The sequence below is a fragment of the Fundulus heteroclitus genome, chromosome 23, assembly GCF_011125445.2.
Source record: "Fundulus heteroclitus isolate FHET01 chromosome 23, MU-UCD_Fhet_4.1, whole genome shotgun sequence".
NCBI lineage: Eukaryota > Metazoa > Chordata > Actinopteri > Cyprinodontiformes > Fundulidae > Fundulus > Fundulus heteroclitus.
In genome coordinates, this window is record NC_046383.1 from 30,442,804 (window position 1) to 30,464,796 (window position 21,993).

The 21,993-nt window shown below is 41.7% G+C and overlaps 1 protein-coding gene across 1 annotated transcript in view; it reads left to right on the top strand.

Moving 5' to 3' along the window:
• Nucleotides 1-21,993, top strand: part of tenm1 (teneurin transmembrane protein 1) — a 298,417-nt gene that overhangs the window by 28,130 nt on the left and 248,294 nt on the right. Inside the window, exon 3 of the mRNA XM_036127074.1 lies at nucleotides 1,381-1,713. Within this exon, the coding sequence (XP_035982967.1) occupies nucleotides 1,381-1,713 (333 nt within the window). The remainder of the gene's footprint in view (nucleotides 1-1,380; nucleotides 1,714-21,993) is intronic.

The following is a 21,993-nucleotide window of genomic DNA, read 5'->3' on the forward strand; positions in this document are numbered from 1 at the left end:
CTTTAATTAAGGACAGATTAATGTACCAAAAATGGAAAATTGAAATGTCTAAAACTCGAGATGTTCTTCAGAGCGGTGCACTTATCTTTTTCGCATTACAGCCTCGCTATTACAGGATAAAATATCAGCCAAATTGTTTTGGCAGTTACTTAAAACAAATACAACACTCAGCAAAAGAAGTGTAATGTATAAATAGCTTCTTTTTTTTTTTCCCCTGCTGAAGTGCCAGTAGCAGCTTGCTGTAATAGCATGAAATGGGCAGTTATTTAAAAGACTGATTCCCCCCTCTAATCACCCTCTAAAATCCTGTTACATTATAAATATGCTTCACACCGAAATGGCGTGAAGACTTTTTAGTTAGCAGTCGATCCATGTTTGTTACTACTGGGAAATAGCCAATTTGCTCCTGAAGTGCCCTCTTGCAGCCAATTTGAGCTAAATAGTGGTGTAGTAGTGACCAATCTTAGGCGATTTAATACCAGCAGAACAGTATGGGAGCTACAGTTGGTCGTGACCCCATCAAACACGCACAGCAGGCTGCATCGCTGGTCGGCGGAGTGGTCAGCAGGACTGGAGCCCTTATTGAAACGCTGTGGTTCATCTTCCCGGGGCCTGACCTAACACACATATTAGCTGCAGGAAACCGTTCCTTCCGGAGATCTCAGTAGAGACCGTCGGCTTCCATCTGTATAAATTTCAATTTGTCCATTGCTTTCTTTAAAATCACATCAGTTCCATCTCTCCCACTTATGCATTCTAAATAGAAAAACTCGGGGAGTGAGGAAGAAAATTTACTCAACTGCTTCTACGGGAAAAAAAAAAAAAAAAAAGGCAAAGCTCAATTGAATTGAATCGAATTGAAGTGTAACCAGAGGACTAACACAGTATATCTGATGTTCTCAGATAACAGGTTGATGCCTGAGATTGGAGGGCGTTCTAATACCTGAAAGTGTATGAGGCTCAATTTTTCCCTCAGTCTGAGTCAATATTAATAAGGTTTGATCTTTATCTGATCTCTTCACCCCACCAAGGAGAATATAGATGAGATCAGTGCTCTGTTTGAGCAGCAGTTCGATACATCTCAAGCTCAATAACACACATCACGCAGCCCGAACAGGATATGGCTCCATTGCAAATGGTTAAGAAAAACTGATGGTGGCATTTTGATTGGGATATCTGCTTAAAAACTTTTAATAAATGCCTGCTCAGATAGGATCGTGTCTCTCCACGTGACTTTTGAAGGAGTGCAGTGAACCCCTGTCTCGATCAAACGCCTGGTCAGCTTACGTTAGAAGCCAAAATCAAATAAAAACACGGGCTGTATTTGAATCTTTAGAGCTCCGCGTCACCTCAATCTGCATATCTCTCGGTCTCTTCTAGATTTAGACTTCTGCAAAGCCGGGCAGATAAGGAGCCCAGACTACCACATCCATCCACAGCAGCAGCAGCAGCAGCCAGCACAGCATCAAGAAGAGGAGGAAGAGACACTCCGCACAGGACCGGCTGCTCACGTCCACGGCCGCGGCTACTCGCTCGGCGTGGGGTCCGATGTAGACACAGAGCCGGAGGTGGACCCCTCTCCTGCTCACGGCATGCAGCACATGTGGATGCGGGGCCTAAAATCCGAGCAGAGCTCGTGTCTGACGAGCCGCGCCAACTCGGCCCTCTCTCTCACCGACACCGAGCATGACCGGAAATCTGAGCCCGACAACGGTGAGTGCACTGAAATTTTTTTATTTATTTTTTTGCTCAGAATAGGGATTAGTTCTCACCAAGCATCAACGGGATACTGATATCAAGATGCACCGAGGTTTTAACAGGTTATGGTTTAAAGCTGCCTAAATGTACAGCCGTAGCACGGCACTGCTCCTCTCCCACCAACATCTGCACACAACATTAATTCAACTTATTGGCAGGTAAATTCTAGTTGTGAATATCTTGATAAATGAAACCATGATATTTTAAGTTTCGGTTCTGATACTGTGAGAACAGCTCATGCCTAGTTCTCACTTGTAAATTGTATGGGTACAGAATACTGGTGTGACAAGATCTCGTGGCATGAGATATTACAATATTAAAGCACAACATTTCTCATCAAGGCGAATTTCGATTTGAGAAGCGCTTCCCAGTAACTCTCAGCGAATGGCTAGCTGAACGAAGTGTGAGATGTTCTTATGAGCCCCAGACATGAAGGTGAGTGCTTCAGGGGTTGTAGCTTCATTAGGAAGTAGTTCTTGAAGTGCCCTGTTGTGTTGACAAAGTCTGGTAATAAAAAAAACTTTTCTTTTATACAAAACCATTGAAAAAGCACCTATTGCTTTGCCATTACTGTAGCATTTAGGGGGCTTGGTAGCAAAAATAAATAATGTTTAAGCACCGTGAGAAAATCTGGTCTGCCTATCTGGTTTCTGTATGTGAGCTTCCCATTGCACAATAGAAAAAGACCAATCGTTTCGTAACTCATTGTTACACTGCGAGATTGTCAAAACCATTCCAATTTTGCCTCATAACATTTCTGCTATTTAAACTGCTTTCTGTTAGAGAGCTATTTCTTTTTTGTCAGGTCCTGTTTAATGTTCAGTTGCATTTTACCTTAGGAGTGGAACTACATAGCTTGTTTGCCAAAAGATGTTGCAACAAGAAAATGCCACAGTATTTCTTGTTAAAGCAGCATTTGTTTCACACCAACTGTTGCCATTGCTGTTGGTGAGTTACTGAGGTAGACGTAAAATATCAATAGCAGTCCTGGATGTAAAGGTGAACCCTTTAAACTTGATACCTTGATGTATTTGAGACCGAACCATTTTAAAAATGAAAGGTGTCCAGTGGTCCAGCTTTGCTAATAAAGATTGTTTGGCGAGCTGGTTACATAAGGTTACAAAAGTAAGTAAAAAGCCACCACTTTAATATTGTTTATCTAACACAATTCTAGGTCCAGTGAGATAGTGAAAGTCAAGTGTATGTAAGAACCGTGTGAGAACTTCATGACTGACTAACCTTCAGCTGCCTGTGGAGCTAAAGGCCAAAGCGTATGGCGCTAGAGTTAAAAAAAAAAAGTTGTTGTTATTTTTAAAGCTGCAGGAACAAGCACAAAGCTGTTACTCGCTGGGACATTTCCTACTTCACCAGAACGCAAGTGCGAAAACAACACAAAAATAAAACTTCTGTCCAGAATATGTATTAAGCTGCAAGAACTCCTGAATCAAATCAAATCAAGCCGTTCTCTCTCCCAGCGGAGAGAGAACACATTTTCCTGATCTTTTGCCGTATGTATAGGCCTTAAAGTTAACATCCGCTTCTGAGCTTGCAGTCAGAGCTGACCTAAAGCAATTTCAGTTTTTTAATGAGCCTGGAAAGTTTTTAATCACAGCTAGTTCCAAATCTAAAGTCTGTGATCAAACCTGAACAGAGATTTTTTTTAGGACAAAAACCCCTTTATTAAAACCATCATCGTAAATGTCAGAAAACGCAAAAAAAAAAAAAAAAAAGGGAAGCTAACTCAATGCTCTCTTGGCAGTAGGAACTTAGAGAACCATAAAAACCTGAAGGGAAGTATTCCACCTGGATGACAAATTCTTCAATACACAGTTTGCGATTTGTTAAAACTTGACTTTCTTTGTGAGAATGAGAAGTATTCCCAGTATTCCTACGTTTATAGCTGGAGTCTTGTTGCGTCTCTCTTTAACCCGACAATGTGAAATGCCTTTTCTCGCGAGCTTGATGTATTTTTTTCAATCCCGGGTATGAAGTAACCCTATGAAGGAGTCGCACAACTTCTGTATCATTGGTATTCCCGGCAGTCTCATTACAATAATAATTTATTTCCTCAAAAAAATGCAACAACAAAAAAAACAAAAAAACAACAACATATGACACTTCACCTCTTTCAAAGGCTTACGTTCCAGCCCTGAGCAATTACATGATTGAAACTCCGGGCTTTTGAACCCATGCTAATGCTCAAGCTCCGCTCTCTTTGAAGGCTCTTTGATGTAACTTAATCCAGAAAATGTGCTATAGGTTATTTGGCAAACTTGCATTGAAGGTGATCCCACAGCCGACCGGGGATGCTGCTCGAGGGGGGGGGAGTCCGGTGGCAGACTTCCACGTTTCATTGCTCGGAAACAAGGACCGAATATCCATAGCAAACAGGGGCAGGGCTTGGTTTACGGTTCTAAGGAGGGGAAATTGAAGAGGTCACATGTCTACAGGGCCTGACTGACTGCCTGAGGGCAGTTGACAAAAGCCTCTGTGGGAAGACTATCGCCTGGAAGGAGGAGGAGAAGCCGAGAGGCGGGGAGGATGATACAGGGCCAACTAGAGAAGAGTCTGGGATGGTGCCAGCTATCTGTCGTGCACTGCTGGGCTTGGCTTGGCTCCCCGCAGATGGAGAGTTAGTTAGAGGAGCACACAAACAAAAGCCGAGCTCTCAAACCCATCCCCAAGGGCACTGTCTGTTTATGTGCCGCAAAAAAGGTGGAACAAATTCAGGCGCGGAGAAGAGAAAAGGGTGACACAGGAGGAGAGAGGGAGAGGGGGGTGGGGGGAAAAGAGAATTAGAGATGGAAAAAATAAGACAGGCAGAGCAGGAAATGCAAATGAGAGAATAGAAATGGTAATGTAATGGTATAATTAGAATGAGAATAAAAGAAAATGAGCAGGGGAGGTTAAAACAGGTGAAGGAGAAGCTGGCTTCATCCCGTAAGACAGAGATTTAGAGTGCTGAGGCTGACACGGAGACTGAAGATGGGAGATGGGTTTTAAGATGTGCCTGTTTGTGTCACGCCCGGGGGTGTAGTTTAATGACTGGCAGGCTGGACATGTAATAAGCCTCAAAGAAAATCTGGCAACGCGCGAGGTGAGACTGTGAAGGAAACCGGCAGCGCCTGCAGCATTTACACGCTAATCAATTTGTGATGGCCGTGCGCATATGCAGAAAAGCTATTACCTTGTAACACAAGGAAACTCCATCCTCATCCGGGGTCGGAATAAAAAAAAAAAAAAGCCCCAACGATGTCGCAGGCAGAGAGGGGATGTTCAGATGAAAACAGCATGAGTATGGATGAAGTGACAGGAGCGAAAGGGAGGATTTAAATGTTCAAAGCACTTGGCTTTCCTGCAACACTGCACCGGGAAAGCTGGTTTATGCACAGATTTCATGTGTCACATGACACATCTCCTATTCCTCTCCAGACTTTGCAACATTCACAAGCGTAGGCTCTTTCTTTCCTTCGTACTTGCAGCGCTTTCCAAAAGGATCCATCTCCAATTAACTTTTTTACATTTTGCTTATTTGCCTCTAATATGTTGTATACCTATATATATATATATATATATATATATATATATATATATATATATATATATATATATATATATATATATATATTAGCAGGCAGTTTATGCGATTAACCGTCAGATAAATGTGCATTATTGTAAAGTGGGAGAAAAAAGGCATGTAGGTTTGGCAACAGCAAATTCACTAGGCTTTGTGTGGGGGGAAAAATGTCGCACATCATCCATCCCCACTGGTTAACATGGTAGAGGCAGCATCAAGCTATGGAAATCCATTTCTCGACTGGAAGATGGATGATGCTAAATACAGGGCAAATCTGCAGGGAAAAACATTTTGGAGACTGTAAGAGACTTGAGATCGGTAGTGGAGGGTTTCCTTTCAGCAGGGCTACGACCTGAAACATAAAGCCAAAGCTATAATGGAGTGGTTTAGATATATGTGATATTTAAGGAGCGTTGTGAATCTTGAATAACTGTGTGAATGTCCAGAAGTAAATGTAATAGAAAATCTGTAACAATACTTGAAAACTGCCGTTCACAGATACTTTCTATCCAATCCCTTGCAGTTTTGATGCTGCTTATTACCCAGAATCCTTAACAAATACATTGCAGCTTGTCACTGGCGAGAAATCTCAAGGGGTATGAATACTATTGCAAGACAAGGGGTATGAATAACTCTTGTCTGCACTTCCGTCCTACATTTGGCACCTGCCTTTCCCCCCCCCCCCCCCCTCTTTCCAGCTATCCAAGCCCATTCGTTCTCATCCCCATCCTCTCCCTGTCCATCTTGTTCTGACACATGACCAGGTGTGTCCATGCGTGCCGTGCTCTAATGGGAAATGCATTATGGATGTCACATTTCTTTCCATCAGCACAACAAAGTCTCCCACGCCCCCGCCCCGTTCCTAGTGATAATGAAAGTTAGAGCCACTCGCGAAAAGATGTTGACTGGAATCAAAAAGCGAACGTCCCTGCCAAAATGAAAGTGCATTTTAAGTCGGACCGACCTTGCTCTCCCTTTGTCTTCGGAGCTTGTCCCCCCTCCCAAACCCATTAATGATGTCAGCTTCAAACTGGCAGGAATCCTTTTGTTCCCCATCTGATTGAAGCTGACAAGTCAATTTAGTTGCTCTCCGCGCGCGCGTGTGTGTGTGTGTGTGTGTGTGTGTGTGTGTGTGTGTGTATAAGTGTGGGAAAAATAGACAGAGGGCATGACAGATTAAGAAAGAGTGAAAGAGGCCTAAAATCTGTTTGCGCTACGTTTTCACAGCATCTGGTGGCTTTCTCCGTGTGTGTGTGTGTGTGTGCGTGTGTGTGTGTGTGTGTGTGTGCGCACATCGGCATGGCGCCGCATGTCCAACTGTGACACCTCCCCCGGGGAAGGCTGTGGGGATCTTCAAGCAGCAGACGCACCTGCTGACAAACCCGGGAAAACATCAACATGCCGAACTGATGACAGTGCACAGTAAGAACAGAGCAGAGTAGCAGTAAAAAGATGAAGTGTAGTTCAGCCAGAGTTTACCGCTCACAGTCATGCGCTGATTTGCGCTCCATGGTCACAGGTAAGCATGAACAAAGGGGAGATTGCCACCTACGCCATCTGGAGCCAGACGGTTTTTGGCAATTAGCATCGTTTCAGGAGTTGGAAAGTGTCTGATGGATAACGTGTTTGAGCACACGGCATACGTAGTGTGGATGTATTAAAGGTCCGGGTGAGGTCTGGATAAAGTGTACTGCGATAGTGACTTGATTAAAGAGCTGAGTGCTCAAGCAGGATGGCTGGCCGTAAGAAGATTGCGTTGAAGAGATTCTGAAATCGGAAATTATGGTAAAATAGGATTTACATTTTAACAAAATGCCTAACATTTAAATTAAAGGCAGTGAGCGTTTCTGTTGGAACATAAAGTTGGAAAAAACTATAAGCACCCTAACAAACTCTTCTACTAGCCCTTCTACTCTCACAAATTTGGGAATGTGAGTAAAGGATGGTAAACGGCCTGTATTAGTGTAGCGCCTTATCAAGTCCAAGGACCCGAAAGCGCTTTACACTACATTCAGTCATTCACCCATTGTCACACTGACAGTGGTGAGCTACATTGTGGCCACAGCTGCCCTGGGGCAAACTGACAGAACTGGGACTGCCAGACAAATGACGCCACCCTCTGACCACCAACAACAGGCAAAGTGGGGCAGAGAGGAGGCTTGAACCGGCAACCCACCGGTTGCAGGACAAACTTCTAGCTCCTGCGCCAAAATATCGTCTCAAAGGATGGTTCATATTCAGCTGAAAGAGCTTTATTTGCTAGCCCTCCATTTCTGTTATGGAGACGTGTTGAAGAAATGTTTTGATATGAGGTCGTCATTTTATCTTCTGTCAGAAGCTACCTTGGTGTCTTCATTCAGCATGCATGCAGTTTGCATATATTTGTCCCGGAAGGTAAAGCAAAAAAGGGCCCAAACCAAAGTGGGTCTCAAGATGACTCCAATTTCAAAACATAACAGCCGTCGAAGCTAACGATATTTTCTGCACCTTTAAATCATTGTTACATTTGCATTTGGTTATTTTGGTCCCTCCCTGTGCTCCCCACTGCACTGCAGCTCCAATGTTTACCTATCTTTGGTTTCTGAGCTGGTGCCACTGTGGAAATTGGCATTTTTCCTGAGTAGCAGGTTGTTTCTCCACCATTTCTCCTCACAGCGGCAGCCCACTGGCAATCTTGAGCATGAATGATGGTAGCTCTGTACAAGGGAAAGAGGTGGGGCAGCGTTTACACAAGAATGATCGACACTGCTAACAACCAATCAGAGCCAGACGTTCCTTCTGGCTCTGACTGGTTGTTTTTGACCAGGAGCGGTGTTTTTCTGCAAATGGCAGTAGGAGCCAGAGAAGCTTGATTTGTTTCACACACTCATGTTTTACTGTTAGGACATAGTGACAGTTTTAACAAATATGTAAAAGATGAATGTATATAGTAGTTACCTACAGTAGCTTTGAGCCCAAAATGATCCATACCTCTGGAAGATGTATGAATCAGATGTGAAAATTGGTATTTTTATTGTTGTAAGATTGTTGTTACAATATTTACATCTTATTGTTTGTCTGGGCGCTTGTATCACATGTTGGAGAAGTCAAATTCAATCAAATCATCCAGATTGGTAAAGAAAGACACAGCATGGCTTTTTTGTCTGTGAAATGTAAAAAATAAATAAATAGATTGGCTACAGATTTCAACTGTGTGATTACAATGCTGTCTTTTGCAAGGTTTTGTGATGGACCCGAGTTTGCTTGTTTGGTTCACATCAGAGTCCGATTGCGTATTCACACCTCCCCAAACGAAGCAAACTTGCTGAGCAAACGATCCAGAGTCTGATAATGCAGACTAAACAGTGCTGGTGTGAATGCAACCCGAGTTTCCCCTGCCACAGCGGGCTGGTACCTGCCCGGCATATTTTTTGCTCTGGCGGGGCGTCTCCAGTGCTTTGTGCTGGGTAACTGCCATGTATGGTGCAGGACCTTGGCCCCGGGGGTTGATGAATCAAGAGGTCTTGGTCTGTGCAGCGGCTTATATTGCAGTGTGGCCGGTTTGAGGGGGCTTAGGGGATGCTGCGCCTGTGCTTCACTGATGGCCTACCTCTGTGAAGGGTGTATACCGCCCTTCATAGCAGGATGCCTTGCATCTGTCTCTTTTGGCCCTCCGGTACCTAGCCCACCTGTTCTACGCTGCAAATTAGGAGCTGTCTGTTGAAGACGTTCTGTCATTTCCACCACCCTAAAAACTGCACCTCCAGGTGAGAAAATCACTTATATGCACCCACTGAACAAAAACACACTTATTTCTACACATCCACTCAACCACCTACCCACCTACATACACGAACACACACCTGCACACATGGTTGAATGGAATACCAACAAACAATAGTATTAAATCAATGTTGCATGCCTACTTTGATTTCCACATTTGAAATAATTAATCAAAAAGTAGCTTAAAGAGATGATGGACAGTATTGTATTGGTATTTATAATGTTTTTCCATTTGATTTTGGCTGGGTTTTTTTTTACACATTAATGCTCCCGTATTGGAATATGATGCATTGTTTAAGGAATTTTTCTGCTAACAATGTGGTACACCGATCAGGTGTTAGACTGTTGTGGTCTGACCTGCTGATTCCAATTTTAGCAGATTCCGTTTTTTTTTCTTTCTAAGGACTAGAAAATATAAAAGATGATTCATGCAAAATTGGTTTGAAGTCATCCGTTAAATGGAACAAATAGTGACCATAAAATGCGTTGCAGGAATCTAATTTGGTGGTAGTTTTAAATCCAGCTGTAATTGAAATAATAATTGATGTAACCCGCGCATCAGAGAACTTGCTGTTTGTTGATGCATGAACAATTGGAACACAATTGGGGTTTTACGATTTTATAGCAGACAATCAGATGTGTCAGTATTTGAAGTGTTGGACACAACTGATCAAGAGACAACTAGTTGATTTCAATCACTAGCTAGCTTATGGGTATATAACTGAAGAAGAAAACAATTGCATGGATACCTATAGTATACCTTGCACTATTAAGCAGTGGTTTGTTTGCGTTCAAACCATACTTTAAAGATCTCAAGGGATTTAACAAATTAGTCTACCTTAATTTTTTCCCCTTTTGCTCAAATTAAAACAGCTCTTTCTGTGGCAAAATTCTCCAGTGTTTAGAAAAGTTCAACACGTTTGATTGCTTTGATACAAACAGAGCTTACTAGAGAAAGGTAAGAATATCCTGTTTAATGAAGGAAGTCTGGGTCGTACATGACTATGCTGTAGTGAAGCAACCAGGGCGGTCAATTACCAGGCACAAAGAAAAAAGCAGAAATGGTGCAAAAAAAATCAAAAAAATACCTCAAGCATGACAAGCATATTGGGAATGAAGCCAAAGAAAAACAAGACCCAGGCAACGGTCATACAGGAGGAATGAAAAAATAAAAATAAAAAATCAGGAAATGCCTGGTCTACTTGAAAATATGGCAACTAGTGAACAGGAGGATGTAATATTGCGAAGTGAAAGATTGGGTGATTGGAAACAGTGGAGGTGCAAAACTAAGTTGGAAACTAACTAGCGCAAACACATAACCACGGCAGCCACCATGAGCAATTATAATCTTTGGCGTGTAAAACAATGTGCCTGCATCTTAATTTTGTTTAGAGTCCCCCGACACACGAAAAGCTCCGAATTCCCTTAAAGGTGCATCAACCATTGGAAAAAAAAAAACAAATAAAAAAAAAAATCTGAATCTGAATAGATGTATGTATTTCTCATAAAGAAGTGGCTGAATTATTTGTTGTTGAAGCAATAATACAGAAGGAGACAGGGTTCGAGAATTACTGAAACCTGGTGTTATCAAAGATGTTAACAAGAAAGGAGGTGAGATAGCGGACTGAAAAGAGCAGAAGACCTTACCTGCCAGTGTAACATGGTTCACTTCCATAGCAGAAATATTTCACCACGTCACGCATCATAATCGGCTGCATTTTCCGAGATTGTGTGCAGAAACAAGAAATTTGACTTCCATTTCCACACAGCGTTTAGATATAAATGTTAGGTATGGACATATAACCTTTAGAGAAAATAAAATAAATGACAGACGGAACAGTGTGTACGTGTGTGTCTGCATTGACATTTTTATATACAGAAGAAGGCAGGTTGTGGTACTGTAGATATGCTCATGCTGTTTCATAGCAGAGCAGCTGACTACTCAGTAAGGTGTCCGTTGTGTTCATCACAGAGCCAGACTGGGGGGGATAAACTGTCCCTGTGGTGGCTGCTTTTTGTTCTCTAGCACCAACCTGAAGGTAAAAGTCTGAAGTGTTTGTGTGCAGGATGTGTGGGATCTGCAGAGATGTTAGCTATCATTTTCCACACCCTAGACCTGATATAGAGGGAAGGTTGTCACATTTATCAGTTATTTGTTATTTATTTCTTATATTGTGTGTATATTGAGGGACAGAGATTTATTAATTATTTATTTATTATTATAGTTTTGTTTTTTTGTTTTTTTAAACATATGCACGGATCGATGGCACTTTTTAAATTTCGTTGTTCTTGTGACAATGACAATAAAGTTTTCATTCATTCATTCATTCATTCATTAGCACTGGGGTGACATTCTTTTTTGAGTATGCCTTCATTAAACTACATTGGGTTAATAAAAGAGTTGAATAAAGGTCGGTCACTCTTGCTCTGCTTGAGGGGAAAATAAAGTTATACATCAGGTAGAAGCTGCAGGAATGATGGGAGAGAAAAAGGGTGTGACCTGGCATGAGCCTATTGCCTCAGAGGAGAGTAACCATGGTCGAGTAAAGATGTCACACTTTCACAGTAATGTAGTGATGAAACCTAAACTTTAGCAAAAATTAATAAATAAAAAGAAAATAACACGTGACCTACATGTTCTAAATGTGCCTAAATGCAGCATATATCATTATTACTCCTAAAATATAATTTATTATTGCAATAATGTGATCACGAAAATGTTATATAATTAAGGGCTTTTAAATTGACTTCACAGACACATTTAGTAATGCTAATCATATCAGCATCAGCTGTGTCATGTACTGCTTTTAAATCACCCTATTTCTAAGTTAGTTTAATCATCTGAGAAACACCACTGTATTCTTTTTTTGTACTTTATTATTCATTCATAAGAAAAAAAACAAATGGGATGTTTTTATAGTAATGGCACAGGGAATTGAGTAAAATAAATAAATATTCTGGAAAGAAACCCCCAAACAAACGAAGGGTGTCTGAGGAAAAATATCCATTTTCTATTTCTTCCAACTGTCGTTAAATTTGGATTGCTGGAGTGTGATTGAGAAAGTGATTCTTTCCACCACAAACACATCACAGATGGTATTATTCCATTCATCTATACTTGCTTTAAGCCATTTTTTTTAGAGTTGCCTTTCTTGCAGCTAAGCTCATTATTCCAAATAGATATTTAGTTTTGAAACTTACAGCAGCTGAGCGTATAAACCCAAAATGTACCCCCCCCCCCCAGTTAAACGTATTAGTTGTTCCAAATATAGTCACAAAAATTGTAAAAATATTCTGTCAGAAAGTGTTTATTTTTGGACAGGCCCACAATAGGTGGTAGTAGTTTCCTGGGAACGACACAACCTCCATCAACCAGAAGAACCCTTATGGTGACTTTGTTGCACCCGTGTAATAAAATACCCGTCCAAATGCTCTCCATAGGTTTGTGCATAACCTCATATCCTCAATATTTCTCCCAGAGATTTTCTGAAAGGCCAGTGTTGGTTTCCCTGTCCCATTTTTGTTTTATGTAAGTGTTGTTTATCTTTTTAATCCCTTGAAGTCAATTATAGAGTCTAGAGATCACTTTATGTCTAGAGTCTATCTTGGAAGCACTACGGCATATTTTCAATGAGCCGTTTTCAGATGCCTTTGATTCATCGACATGGAGCTTTTTAAGTGATGGCGTACCTGAAGAACCCTGAAAGAAGTCACTATTATTGCGACCTTGCAGTCTTTTCAACATCTGGAAACTCTTTAGCGTGGCCTGGTTAAAGAGAGTGCAATATGAAAAGAGACCCGAGCTCAGCCATCTCTTATAATTAGCATGCGCGTTATTTCCCCGTGGCATTCTTAATTACATTTGTTTTTAATCTGAACAGGTGTGCACCAAAGGTGGAAAACACAATTAAAAGGAGCAGGACCATTTTAAGTATAAACGTTTATTGCTCGTTGTGAAATCACAATGGCAGTTTGACACGTTGTAACTTTTAGAATGTTCCTTAGTTGCCAACTTAATTTATTTATTTGTTATTAAATATTCACTTCAAGGATACAGATGAATGGTCTCTTAGCTACTATACACAGCTGACTAACAGCTCTGAGCCGATATTCATTCAGGCGAGGCAACACTGGAAAACAGGCAAGAATTTTAGCAATATTTCGGGCATAAATATGAGCCTGTAAACAGTGTAGAATGACTAAATTTAAGTTTGACTGGTGCATATATTGTAGTTTATATGATTGCCCTGTAAGTTGATGGTAAAAAAAAAAAAAAAAAGAATATTGTGAATGCTGGCAGCAACTGGATGAAGCTTTGGTGGATGCAATTTAACAAGACTTATCATGACAGCACTTCAAGACATCAGGGTTTGTTAGACACCGAAGGGGAGAACGGAGCACCCTAAACCTATCAGTAGCTCTGGGATTTGAAAGCAATTTTAAAAAAAACATACATACATAAAATACATTTTATGATGGAAACTTTTTGCGGTTTTGAAACCATGACTTTTTGAAAAAGATGCATTGCTGGAAATGAATGAGGTACTTTTTTTTTTTTTTTTTTTTTAGGTTGTAATCATAAAAGACTGCATCAGCTGCACTGTTTGGGTTATAAAAAAGCGTCTGCTATGAAAGGCTAATTACACCACCTTTTTATTGGCACACTCATTTTCACTGTCCTCTTGCTGCTTATCTTCTTTCCCTTCACTTCTCAAATCGACATGCTGGCATCTGTCAGACACCGCTGCACTTTTCAGAATCATCCTCCAGCAGAAAAGCATCAGCAGCCGTCAGTCCAGTCAGTTAAAGGCTCCGTCGCTCATTAGACTACATGCAATTTTGTACTATAATGCAAATATCTCTGTAATTACCAAGGCCTGAGTAAGCACTTGTTACTGATTGGCTGCAGGACATCATTTTATTTTTATTTTTTTTTTTTTACTTGACATCTCTCTTATAAATGCCTGATCACAGTGCTAAATTAGATAGGTATAAGGGTTCCATTCAAGGCAAACGTTGCAGATAATGGTTGGGAGAAAATGGGTTTTCAAATTGCCTCAAACATTTACAGTCTCCTGGTTTGCATTCAGGCCTTGTGAGAGCGACGGTGATGGAAAACATCGCTTAGTCGGGGTTTAATTCTGGTGCATTAAGCCAGGTTAACCAACATCTGTTGACATTACAGGATAATGTCTCTGTAAAACATTCAACATACAAATTGCATGTAACAGAATAAGTTGAGCTCCTTTTTGAGCTTGCAGACTTGTTTTTGTGTACACTTAGCAGAGCTTTCCTGAACTGGCATTAAAGTACAGTTTATTGAAATGCAAAAAAAATGAAGACCTAGTCATAAACTGAGATGCACGTCTATTCCTCGTTAATTTTAATCAAGCGCTCAGTTACTTGCACCCAACAGCTTGTGGATCTCAAATTCAATTTGAGTGCACGCGTTTCTCTGATAAATTCCGGTCCAAGTATTGTTCTTGTGGATAACATGCATTTGTGAGCTGTGGAGGTGGCCAAGACGGATGACAAACCCGCCAAATATGTACAAGTTTATTTGCTGAAATATCCGATTTCAGAGATTTGTAAATCATAAATTGAAATCTTTTGGAACTTGTTTGTCACACATACAAGTAATCTGTTATCCCAAAATTCTCTTGTGAGTACTAAAATAATTCAGTTTTTTTTTTCTTTCTCTGTTGCTGCATCCAACCACAGAGCACATAAATATTTAAATAATTATCTAAATCAATAAAAAAACATTGTTTTTGTTCTGTATCATCTTATAATCCCTTTCTCTTGACATAATTATCAAGTAAATGCTGTTTCCAGTGCCTTGCAAAAAAATATTTGCACCCTGTGACCATTTTTCCATTTTGTGATAGTACAACCTCTATTTCCTGTATTCAGTTAGGATTTTATGTGATGCACCAAAAAAATAAAAATAATAATTGAAAATAAATTGTAAAAAAGTGAGGAAGAAAGAAAGAAAAAATCAATTCTTGTCCACATTTTTTAAGGAAAAGATTCTGACCATCGAATGCCATCAACCACCAAGTCAAAGCTGTGTAACACCACCTTCTGCTGCATTTGTTGTGTTTCTGAGAAAATCTCCACCGGCTATGTACATCTCAGCCCGTTTTCTTTGCAAAATAGCTCAAGCTCTGCCAGATTGCAGAGGGTGTGCCAGTGAACATCAATTTTCAAGCCTTGCACCGGATCTTATATTGGATTTAGCTTTGTGTTTGTTCACAGCCGTTGTCCTGCTGGAAGGTGAACTTAACCTCCGTCTCGAATATCTTGCAGGTTTTCTGCCAGTGAAACTCACTTGCTGTCTCACCTAAAGAAAACAATCACCATGCTGTGATCGTGTGTTTCAGTGGAAAGATGGCATGTTCAGCATGATGCACGGTCCTACAAAACGTTTTGCTCCCAGATGATCGGTGCACTTTGCTTTGTCCCTTACATGACTTGTTGTAAACTTTAAAGGATCTTCTTATGGCTTTCTTTTTTACTTACCACTGTTCTGTAAAGGTCTGGTTTGTGGACAGTGTCTTTTTGACTAACTCTCCCACCTGAGTTGTGAATTTCAGCAGCTCCTCCAGAGTGATCAGCCACATTTTGGTTGGTTGGTCTTAGGGCAAGAGAAGAAGAAAAGTCACACACGGAAACATTATTGGCCAATTGCACTGGATATTATTTAGTTGTTTTTTTTATTTGTAAAAAAAAAAAAGATTGAAAGCCATTAAACTATTAAACAATTATGAGCTACTTAGTCTTGTCTATCACACAAGATCTCAATACAATACACATATTTATGGTTGTAACGTGAAAACAATGTGAACAAGTTCAAGGCGCTGTTGGCAACACCATAGTATATTTTACCCTGAATCAGTGAGAGAAGCTTGCTTTTACAAAGTAGCCGATGCCGGGTCTATACTCACCAACAATAAATAAGGTATACGGCCTCAAAATAGATTGCTGCCATTAGACCTTCAAATAAAGTCATTGATGGTATTTTCTTTCACAGTCTAGCTGTTGCCCTTGCTTTGAAATAAGGCAAGCGTGAATGTTACCTTAAACGTTAATGTTAACATGGCGGCTATAAACTAGGTTGTTCCGGGGCTTGGGGGACTGCGCAATGTCAAAGCAGGCCCTCATTTCCTTTGTAAACAGGCTTCATTATTCTTAGTATGATAAGAAAGTTTTCCAGTTAAGTTGGAGCAGGCTGTGTTGAAGTCAGAACGGCAGCGGTTTCGCAAGGTTAGCAACGGAGACAAAGGCTAAGAGAGCTGAAACCGGCCGTACAGTTTAATGAGGCGCGTACGGCTCAGAGGAAGACAAAGCGAGGGCAAAGAAGAGAGAAGAAGACAGAAGGGCTTTTTTGGCAAGTCGAGCCATCGAGCAGCATAACCATGAGCCCTCATTAGATGGAGAAGATGAGCATGCTCGGTTCGTCGTTTTCGGTCTTTTTTAGCAAGCAGTCGCGTGATCCGTTTTAAACTAAGGCAGGAAACCGAATCAAACGTGAACAGGTGTTTCAGAGTGTTGGATTTGGAAACAAAAAAAAAGGATGCAGGGTTTGAGGATTTCTCCCAACTTTCTGACGCAACCCTGACATTTATTTGGCAATCTCGACTTCTAATTAGGCGGTGAGGGGATTACAGTTGTTTCTCCTAAGCTGTCTTATCCAGAAGGCTTCGAGAAAGAGCATTTAAACAATGTGAGTGAAATGGATTTTAGGTGTTTTTTTTTCCCCTGATGTTGAGAGACCAAATTTCCTTTTGGCAACTCTGCGGCGGCGATAACCCCTATGGATTCCGGAGTGGGGGGGGAGCATGAGATACAGAGACATCTGCAAATGTGCCAATGCAGCAACACATATGGACATGCGTCTCAACACACACACCGCTCCTCTAACCTCCCTGGTGTGTTTGTCTTTGCGTGCAAACAGGGGTCTAAGTGGCCACATCAGGTACACAGCCACGCACTCAAACTACCCCCCTTGCCTTTTTTTTTTTTTTTTTTTTTCCAAGGCCCAAGGGGTTTTGCAAGAATGGATTTGTCTATTAGCTCGTAAAGAACATTGCTCAGTGCCATATCGATCATCTGAGCTGTAACGTTTAGGGTCTTTAAGTTGTAGAGTTGATCTAGTGGTACACGGACTCCCCTGGCTATTTTACCAGAGTGAGAGATGATCAACTTAACCCTGCCGCAGTGCTTGGCCAGAGGAAATGCTATAAACAAGTCCGTTGGAGCCAGAAACTGTTTTTATTGAACCGCTCGTTCAGGCGTCCAGGAGAAGCCGAAGAGCCGCGATGAATCCGCCAGGTGCCTCTGCTGTAGCAGCACTGCAGCTGCGCCGTTTTCCCCTATTCCTTTAATAGCGGTCTCATCACACAGTTAGTCATGCAAGCTTCAGTTCCTGACAAGCTGTCAGGATGCCGGACCCCACCTTGTTGTCCTAATGATGGACCTTTACAGCTCACTGATCCAAATGAGGGCTTACTGGACTGTACAAGTTGGCTGATGTGGGGTTTAGGAATTTATATAGGTGACGGCGTTTGCTCTAAGTAAGAGAAACTGTGGGAAAGAGTTGCGGGGGGGGGAAAGAAATAATAATTTTCTGTTCTGTCAGCCAGTAAATGCTTTTGCCACTTCTCCGTTCTCATCTCGCTGCCATGGCAACAGTCATCAAATCAGAACATCGGCCGCGGCTTTCATCTCTCGCCGTCCGCTGGCTGTCTACAGGCTGTCTGTATAGATAAACGGTGCGATGGAAACATCACATGCTCGAGCCACTGCTTGCCGTTTTAATAAGCGGCCACGTCCCGCACAACCCCGCAATCACAAAAACAGCAGAGGAGGTGAGAGGAGTGCTGGCTTTTTCCTCTTTTAAAAAAAAAAAAAATATATATATATATAAAACAGGCTTAAAACTGTTTTTAGCTTCCAGCACAGTCGGAGTATTAAAATGAGAGGAGAGCACGGAGAGTGGCACATGAATAAGCTCATGGCAGAAAGGAACAATAGCGCTGAGAGTGTACAGAGAGATTAGAGCAAATCAGAGCTTTCTGCAGCGGGCGGGAGCGGGGCGGAGGACAGAGAAGTACCTGTGTGGACGCGCACACTCAGATGCCCACATTTTCTCCTGCTGCTTTTTTTTAATTTATTATTTTCTTTTTTTTTTATTCGGTTTGCAATGAAGATCTGTAGGGTGTGCGTTTTTCAAAGGGCGGTTGAAGGTGTACCCGCGCAAAAGTTTGACTGACACGCAGGAAGAAAGCAGGACTTTTTTAAAAAGAGAAATCCCGGATATGTTTCTTCGCAGGTTACGAGACGAAGCCGGGACTATTTTTATGAGTGGGCAGCCAGAATTTCCTAATGATCAATTATAGGGACGAGTAGGGAACAGTAAGCAAATTCTAAAGTTTTTATTTCCTGAATCTGTCATCCAGTGGCCCTTTGTTAAAAAAAAAAAAAAGCAGAATATAAAACGTCTGAGATTTACTGTTATTATGAAAAGAATTATCATCTGAACCGGCACGGGGGGGAGAGATTCAAATGCATTTGCCAAGAGGATGACAGCGATCGCCCTGCCTGCCGTTAACAGTCGCTACCATTTTAGTTTTAGTGCTCCTGGTAATGGCTGCTCCTCGGCCGTTCCCCGCGAAACTGCGAGGGATACTTCGGCGATGGCCGCATCAGTCGCTGTTGTTAAAGGCTTGTCATCGCAGCCGTGGTGCCAGCAGTAAAAGCTGTCGTTAAATGGCACGGTGCCCGAGCCTGTCAGACCTCCGGGGTGTGTGCACCACCTGTCATTATCCACGCTCAGGCTTTGGCAGCTTCGGACAGCTAATGGTCCGCTGGGTCTCGCCCAACAATCTGCTGACCAGTATGAGTTCCGCTGGTGGGCTTGCTTGACACCTACGCGCGGGCACGCCGAGCCTCCCTGAATGTGGACGTGGACACGGAAAGTTTTCAGGAAGCAGTCAAAGGTCGAGTGAGTGACTGGCTAAATGATAGATAAACACGATTTCAAGGTGTATTGTTTTAAAAAAAATGAAGTTCTGTAAAAGTGAGGTGGAAGGAAAATGATGCATTGGTTTTATTTGTTTTATAATCTGAAAAAAAAACAGTGGCAGGCTTCTGTATTCAGCCCTTCTTAATCTAATTTCTCTAAACAAACTCAAGGGCAACCAAATGCTTTCAGAAGTCATCTAATTAATGAACAAACTTTCCCCCCTCTGTAAGTTAGCCTCTGTTTAAATCTCAGTTATTTGAAGGCCTTAGAGGTTTCTTAGTGAGTGGTAGTTAGCAAACAGCTTACACAAGGATGAGGAATGAGGCAGATAAGTCAGGAATCAAGTTGTGGAGATGTTTAAAGAAGCTCGTCATCTGAAAATAGAAAGAGTACATCTGCAAACCAGTCTCCTAAACTGACTGACATGGGAAGCATTAATGAAAGAAGCAGCCACGATGCTAAAAGTCATATCTGGATGAGCTGCAAAGAGCCACAGCTCAGGTGGGAGAACAGGAGATCTGTTAGTAGTAGCTGAAGACAGCTGTTGCTGAAACAAAACTATAAGCCATCTTTGTTTAGAGATGACCACAAATTATGTAGGGAACAGAGCATATTTGAAAACAATGCTCTGGTTGGATGAGACTAAAGCTGAGCTTTTTAGATTACACGAAAAGTCCTGTGTGTAGCGAAAACAAACATGAGGACATCATCCCTACGATGAGACATGCTGCAGGATGCTTTCCTTCAGCTAGTAGATATAATTGGTATTCAGTAAAGTATTCACTTCCTTGGGTTTTTACCTACTTTGTCATATTCTAACCAGGAAGTTAAAACCCACTAAAACTCACAGACCAGGCAAGGATGGTGCGAATCAGGGAGGCAGCACAGTAACCAAAGGTGACCCTGAAGAAGCTGCAGAGCTCCATAGCAGAGACAGGAGGATCTGTCCATGGTACCATGATAAGCTGCACACCCCATAGAGCTGGGCTTTATGGAAGAGTAGCCAGAAGAAAAAAAAAGCCTTTACTTAGTGTTAAAAATAAAAAGGCATATTTCGAATTTTACCAAAAGACACACGGGCGACTCCCCACATGTATGGAGGAAGGTGCTTTGGTCAAATGAGACAAATTTCTGTACAAACCCAACACATCCCATCACCCAAACGACACCATGCCTGCAGTAAAATATGGTGGCAGCAGCAGCACGCTGTCAAGATTTTTTTTGCAGCGCCAGAGACTGGGAAACAGGTCTGAATTGAGAGATAGATGGATGGTGGTAGATACAGGGATATTTATTGAGCAAAACCTGTCAGTTCGCCTGTGATTTGAGACCGGGACGGAGGTTCACCTTTCAACAGGACGACAAAGAGAAGCGTCCTGCTAAAACAACACTCAAGATCTCAATCCATATGAGAACCTATGGAGCTAGACTTAAAGATCACTGTTCACAAAATGAAAACCGTCCGACATGAAGGAGGTGGAGCAGTTTAGCCTTGAGGAATAGACAAAAATCCCAGAGGCAAGATGTGCTAACTCATAGAAGCTGATCCAAAGCCGCTTGTAGCTGGAATTACTACAGAAGGTGACTCAGTCCAACACAGCACAGTCAAAGTCCGGATCTAAATCTAACTGGCAATCTGTAGAACAAGATTTAAAACTGTGTACAGATGCCCCACATCCTCTCTGACCGAGCTTGGTGTTTTTTTTTTTTTTTTTTGCTAATAAGACTGGGTCAAGGATTTGGTCTCTGGAGTTGGAAAGCTTGTAGAGTCAAAGCCCAAAACCTTTTCCACCGGAATGAATCAAGAACCTATCATACAAAGTATGAACCAAGGGAGGTTGAATACAAATGCATGACACACTTCACTTTGTATTGTGAGAAAGATGTATCCTTGTCCCTCTTCTTCACAAGTATGGACTATATTCTGCGTATGTAACAAATTTAAGTCCAATAAAACGCAGAAAGCCTTTTGGTTGTAATTTAACAAAATTTTTAGTAGTTCACAGGGTACGGATACTTTTCCAAGGCACTGTAAATAAATAGTCGCTGTTGCCCTTTCATGGACTTCTATTGGTCCCCGGAGAATAGTCTGCATGATTTATGGGGTTGCGTTGCAACCTTTCGTCACATGCATCTTTTAATTGAAAGAAGCCACAATAGCACAAAGCAGTTAATTGTTACTGTTAATTAAGGTAAACATTAAATGAAGAGACTTGTAATTGCTTTCTCGTGATGAGGGTGGGGATCTGGGGGGTGACCAGAATCTGTAGGTGTAAATAACTTAAAGCTCCTTCAGGCCTTGGCCTAACTCCACCGCTTCTGACAGTGTCACCTTTCCTTGCTGCACGCCACCGTGAATGCATGGAGTCACACACCGCAGACCTGCATGCCTCCAGCTCCAACCAGGCTGTCAGCATGGCAAATGAGGTTCTTTTATCAAGTGACATTGATTTGATGTATGTATGTGCTTAATGCTAAACCGGCAGTCGCTGAAAAGTCACATTTGTTACGATGAGACATGACAGACTGGCAGAAGATGTCACCTTCACAAACACAGTCCACGGAATCCTTCGATAGACATCGACCAAACATGCTGAGGCTATTTTTGGCCTTTTTTATTTTTTTGATAGCTGTGCTTCTGGTAAAAAAAAAAAAAAAAGTGGCAACCCGCTATGCCTAAAATGTTAAATGAATAACTAATACTTCTCGTGTTTGCTTTTAAGCTTTGCGAAATACTGCACAGTGCACGCATTGAAACTGCAGGACATCGTGTTGACTTTTCTTTCCATGCGGTGGTGAAAGTTTTAATGGCTCAAACTTTTTACACAATTGTCACTTTACAACTCTAAATTTTTTCTGGTGAATGTTG